The sequence below is a fragment of the Furipterus horrens genome, unplaced genomic scaffold, assembly GCF_987537825.1.
Source record: "Furipterus horrens unplaced genomic scaffold, mFurHor1.1.pri manual_scaffold_3, whole genome shotgun sequence".
Classification (NCBI taxonomy): Eukaryota; Metazoa; Chordata; class Mammalia; order Chiroptera; family Furipteridae; genus Furipterus; species Furipterus horrens.
In genome coordinates, this window is record NW_028327173.1 from 59,120,719 (window position 1) to 59,127,133 (window position 6,415).

The following is a 6,415-nucleotide window of genomic DNA, read 5'->3' on the forward strand; positions in this document are numbered from 1 at the left end:
TCAGACCGGGTTAGACACACAGGTCTAAATGAACAGGCTTAGAAAAATCCATGTTTGCTAGTGACAATGATTTCTTTAGACTAGAGAGAGTAGAAATCTGAGTCGATAAATGATGTGTTTATTAAATAAGTGCAAACTTATTTTATGTTGCTTTCATTAAAACACACATGAAGGTTTTCTGCTGATACATTGCTGACTCGTTGTATCATTACTTTTCAGAACCAAATAATTTTTACTTGGACATATACTTTTCTTTATTATTTTTAGCTTGTTTTTTATATTTATTTTTTAATATTTTATTGTTTGTGCTATTATAGTTGTCCCAAATTTTCCCCCTTCTTCCCTGCAGCCCACACCCCACTTCCGTAGTTAATCCCCACACCGTTGTTCATGTCCATGGGTCCTTTCAGATATGTTCTTTGACTAATTCCTTTTACCTTCTTTTTTTTTATAATAGTATGAAAATACTATTAAAATGTAAATGAAGATGGTTTGATATGTCTCGTTGCACTTCAATGAACATCTCATCACTTCTTTTAATTATTTCTGAATATTTCTTAATGTCCACAAAATACCTGTGAGATAATCTGTAAAAATCTTCCATAAGATCAGTAACAAATTCATTTGTTTTAGTGTCCAGAATCCTTCTCTTTCTGGGATGATTATTTGGTTTCTGTTTTCATTGGCTTGATACCTCTTTCATTATATTTTTGTTAAAAGACATATTTTTATGTGGTAAAATCTATATTATATGTTTTGGCTGGAATCTTTCCTAGAATGCTCTGTGGCTCTGGCCAGAGTGACTGGCTCTAGAATGGTACACCACCAAATTTAGGTTGATTCTAGGACTTTTAGAAAACGAAACTATTATTCCTCTCTTTTGAGGTTGCTGAGGGGACACAATGTGTCTGATTGTATTGGAGTTACTAATTTCAGAGTGATAATGATTGTCTTTTGCAGGAAACGAAGGCTGACTATAATCAGAAGACTATGTCCAGATGTAAGCAAACTGAGAAACGGAGAAACAGATTTCTGATAGAATTGTTTGTGTTCTAGGATTCCTCAAATTAACTGCATTCTTAGGTTTCCTAGTGTAGGGGATCAGAAAAGGTTTCCACAAAACTCACCACTTTGATGTATGAATTAATTTGGACAATAAAAACCCTATAAGACTCCGAGAAACTTTTACCTCTTCTTTAAATAATTTAAACTAGAAGGCTTGCCCATAATAAAAGCTACAGCAGCAATAATTTTTTGAACTATATATATATATATATAGTAGGACAAACTACCAGTTACAGAACATTTGCTCTTATGGTCCTGCAATGAACATCCTTCCCTCTGAAGTCCCAAGGCACCTAGCCTCAGCTCAGTTCAATATGTCATGTATACCTAATTTTCCCTTTCTGTTTTTGGACCTCTCATGTGTATGTATATAATTAAATTTGATTATTTTCTCTTTTTAATCTGTCTCATGTCAATGTAATTATTAGACCAGTCAAAAGAAACTTGAAGGTAGAGAAAATGTGCTTCCAGCCCACACTAGTGATATAAAACACCAAATTCTTAAAGTAAGAGTCTGATATCATGTTCTTGAATATATCCAAAGTTTTGGGGGCCTATAATAACTGGTATAGTCCTAACAAATAATACATCACTGCTTTGGAAATTCAGGGCACTTGCCTGTATCCTAATTTTATTAGCAATTTTTCCCTATGCTGGCTTGTACAAGAAAGTCAGCATTTGAGATATTTGTGTTAGTGGATACTTTTTTGCAAGTCCATGAAATTTCCATTTTATTATAGTTTGATATCACACTAGTTTAAATGCATTTCTCTACAACTACTCCAACATAGGTCCTTTGGAATTATTTCAGTTATCTGTAACATGTGGATTTACCAAGTACTTTCTAAAATAAGCATAAAATTTTAAATCACTAACTTTTAGATGAAATGGATAAGAAATAAAGTCATTAGACAAATGATGGTTGAGGTTGTTCATTTCCAACAAGCCACTGTGTTGAAACGTTGCTTCTGATTACAGCAGTTACAAGTTAGAACCTTCAAAAAACAAGGGCAGAACCAAAGTATAATAAAGGAAGCTTCTGCAGCTTTAGACTCCCATAGTCCTAAAGCTCTGACAGAAGCAAGGCATAGCATCTTCCCTGAAAATTAAGTGGGTTTCCAGTATTTCCATGCAGTTGAGCTTTCAGAGATAGATGCTAAAGGCTTCTCATTAATGTATATACCATCTTGGTTCTGGTTGCATTAATTATGCCTGAAGAGTTTAATACCCATCCAAATCCAAAGGTGGAAGAACACATCCACTGGCATGGTAACAGGCAAGAGCAGGCTGTAAAAGCACAGGCTGACAATGCTAGTGCAGCCCTGTGGGAAGTCTTCTTCCTTAGAGGCTGAGTAGAACAGTCCTGCTAAAGAGACCAACGGAATAAGGACAATTAATGCAGGAAGAGACAGAAACATTCTTCTCTCCCACTCATTATCTGCCACTATGACTTTTTAAAAAGTAGACAGTATTAAGAAAATTTAGTCGTGTTTGTTGTTTTTAACTATGGTTTAGTGCTCCTCCATATCTTCTTGTTTATTTTGATGTGTCATCTTAGCTGCCTGTGATATCATGTTAGGAATCCCTTAATAATTGGATAGGCTATTTCCAACTTGAGAGAGAAACATCGATTGGTTGCCATTCACACATGCCCAGACTGGGGACTGAACAGTCAACCTAGTCATGTGCTTTGAGCAGAAATAAAACCTTTGAAGTTTGGGTTTATGGGACAATACTCCAAAAAACTGAGCTACACCAACCAGGGCTAAAATCATTCTTTTAAATATTTAAATATTGATTTGAAAGAGAGAGAGAGAGAGATTGCTTGATTTGTTGTTTCACTTAGTTAGGCACTCATTGGTTGATTATTGCATGTGCCCTGACAAGGATTGAACCCACAATCTTAGTGTATTGAGATGCAGTTCTAACTGAGCTACAGGGCTAGGGCTATCTAAAGCCATTTTAAAAATGCTATTTGCAATTTTAAAAGACTATTAGAGTAATGCTCACTTTTAAAAAGTTACCCATCAGCATGTTTTCTGTCTATTACTATACAAAGGCATTAAATGAAGTCACCATGTTAGTTATTACATAATATGTAACCTGACCGTATATCATATGTCCTTTTTATTATTGTAAGCTGTTTTTTTCTATATAACATGTCAAACCTTTGGAATAAATGGTTTAAATAGGGCAAAACTTGGCACCTTATTAGTTTTTGTTTTAAAACTTGTATTCATGGAAAATTACTCTCAGAACTTTTACACTTGTTCTACTTATATTTAATGTTATCAGTTACAAGGATTTGGTTTTTAAATATGGTTATTAGATGTGCCTTTCTCACACAAACACTGAGAAAACACACTGCAATTTGAAGGTTTAAGGTCTCCCTTTAGACTATCTTTGTTTGAGGCTTTCTACAGTACCCAAGGTCTTCATTTTTCAAGAAAATTGAGCTTCTAGACATTCCAAGTGAGAAAATCATTTCGAAAGCAAACCAATGAACTACTGTAACTGAAAGAGTGTCATAAGTCTGGGACAATAACAGTAAGAGAAGTACAAAGTTTCTACATTAATCCCAATGGACTAATTATGGTCACTTAAATGTCAGTATTGTTAACTTCTTTTATTGCAATGGAAAGAGCTAACTACTGTGCTTTTCTAAGCCAGCTGGACACCCACCATTGCAAGAGGTGGCATTCATTTGAAATAATGTGCTATAAGGGAGAGCCTTTAGGAACTAGATATGCAGAAACTTGAGTATTACTTTGATTAATTGGTTAATTGAAGTGCTGCTACTACTTCCCTTAAAATTCAAAAGAAAGTAATGGTTATAGTGTTGTGAGCTAAAAAGTGGCTGGACTCCAACCGTGAACTTTATAGAATTTTATAGTTTTTCTATAAAAATATCATCCAGCAGCAGGGAAGACAGTTTACCTTAATAAGGTAATAAATATTTTTAAAGAAACACCCTTATATCTTGTAATACTACCTCATAATAAAACTCAAAAGAAGATCCAAATAAAGTAACAAACAAATGATAAATCCTTACTCCCTTTCAAAAGGTATTGAAAGTTTTATGTTCTAAATAGTGATCATCACCATCTTCTCAGTGGCTGATGCTAATCTCTGGAGTACACAGGCTAAAGTGTTACCAATAATTAGAACAAAAAAGCATTCTGAGACTAACAAAAAATACTGTAATGCTCTTATTCTGTTGATTGGTTTTCTCCATGTAAATATAATAAAAATCAGTACCAGTTGGGTTATATGTTATCATATGGTATATGTTGTAATCAAACATGTTTGTTTATGAAACATATGGTATATGCCATAAACTATAACATGTATGTTGTGGTTAAGCATGTTTTATATTCTGATAAAAATAATATGTTGACAAGCTTAATTTGGTGAAATTATGTGATTGTTTTTAAATGTAAAAATAAATGATTATCTCATAAAACAAATTTCATTTTGGTTTCAAGTTCACATGCTCTGTCAACCATACTCCTGAATCAAACTATATTTACAGGACCATAGAACAAAGAAAGACACTGTACATATCATATTTGGATATGTGCATTCAATATGCAAACTTGTCCTTATAATTTTGTACAAATAAACATTACTTATTTCAAATGCATACTTATTAATGTGTTTATGATCCAGTATTCTAAGAAATAGAACACATTATTGCCAATTATTATTTTTAAAAACAATTTTAATTAAAAAGAGGAGTAGTCTGTGACCATAAATCAATCTTTGCTTTGTTACTCTAAATTAATACCTCAGAGGTTTCTAATTTAAAATTATATTAGAGAAATCTGAATTCAATAGATTGTCTTTTGAAACATTCATCATTCATGACTATAATGGGACAAATGCCTGTAATTACACTGAGACCATTAAAATCCCAAAGTCTGGTATCAAATATCAAAAGAACAAAACTTTCAGGAGAGTCTTTAATTTATTTTTAAAAAATGACTTTTGACTACTTATTCAAAGCATGATGAGGCTAATGACTTTGTTTTCTCTCCAAATTTCAATACAGAGAATGCAAAGGAGGTTGGTGGCTTTTTGAATTATACTTGACAACTAATACAACTACTGTGAAATCAATCAATTATAACTCTGTGAATAGAATCTAAAATGTGCACTCAAAATAATATGATAATCTTAAAATTATATAGACATTTTAATATATAATATGAATTATTTATATATATATATGTGTATATATATATATTTAGAATGACATATAGTTTTATAATTGAATGATAAACGTTAAATCCAGGACAGAGGAAAAACAGTTTTGAGAAAAGGGAGGGTAAATAGGGAGTTTCAGTAGACTTGACTATGAATTATATCTTAAGTAGAGTGGTGAGTTTACTTAGAGTCACCATCTTTTAATACTTTATAACATATACATTTTGTATTCATTAAATTTTTTATACTAGAAAGGATAATGATAAAATAACTTAAGGGGCGGACATAATAGAAGAATGGATACCACCTCTATTATTATCAGCTGTTCTATATAGTTTTTAAAATCTTAAAATTTTAAATGACAAAAATGTAAACTTTATTTTTCTCACACATGTGTCTGTTTATTCTGGACTGTACTTTTTAAAGTAGTTGTAAAATCACAAAAACACAAGTCAAAACAAGCAAACACAGTACAACTCTTTGTTAATTTCAAATCTACTCATATTCCTATGGCTAAAAATAATCCCTATGCTAAGCTATATGTCAATATAACTGTGCTATATACAAGATCTGTTCAGAAAAGTCCAACCAATCATTGTTAATATAATGAGAATGTTTTGTGTGACATTGGTGTAACCTGGCAGCCAAGGAGAGAGGACTGGAATGCACATATATGAATAAGGACAACTTCACTATACTAGACAGTGGGGGTGATAGATGCTGTTGAATTCACATGTGTACTGTGTGACCATCACATTCAAAATGACTGAGTGATTAATGAATCTGCATCAGATTTTATGTTAGGCCGGAACATTCACTCATGGAAACTATTTGGATGATTCAAAAGGCTGCAGCTATGGGCAACTGGTGATTGGCAAAGTGCCTGCTAATGCATCATGTCTAGTGTAAAGTTTTTTGGTTAAGCATCAAATCACTCAGGTAACTAAGCTCTCCTACATCCCAGATTTGGGATCCTGTGACTTCTGGCATTTCCCAAAACTAAAATCACTTTGAAAGGAAGAGATTTTATGCCATTGATGAGATTCAGGAAAATATGATGGGGCAGCTGATGGCAATTGGGAGAACTGTGTGAGGTCCTAAGATGACTACTTTGAAGGGAACTGAAGCATCCTTGTCCTATGTA

The 6,415-nt window shown here is 32.9% G+C and overlaps 1 protein-coding gene across 1 annotated transcript; it reads right to left on the bottom strand.

The window, feature by feature from the left end:
• Positions 1 to 2,267: 2,267 nt before the first annotated feature.
• LOC150015152 (phosphatidylinositol N-acetylglucosaminyltransferase subunit Y-like) lies at positions 2,268 to 2,483 on the bottom strand. The gene has a single exon (XM_090271690.1). The coding sequence runs from the start codon at positions 2,481 to 2,483 to the stop codon at positions 2,268 to 2,270; it is 216 nt and encodes a 71-aa protein (XP_090127816.1).
• Positions 2,484 to 6,415: the final 3,932 nt, after the last annotated feature.

Coding starts and splice junctions, on each gene's coding strand:
- LOC150015152 (XM_090271690.1), bottom strand. CDS start 2,483: ATGTTTCTGTCTCTTCCTGCATTAATTGTCCTTATTCCGTTGGTCTCT.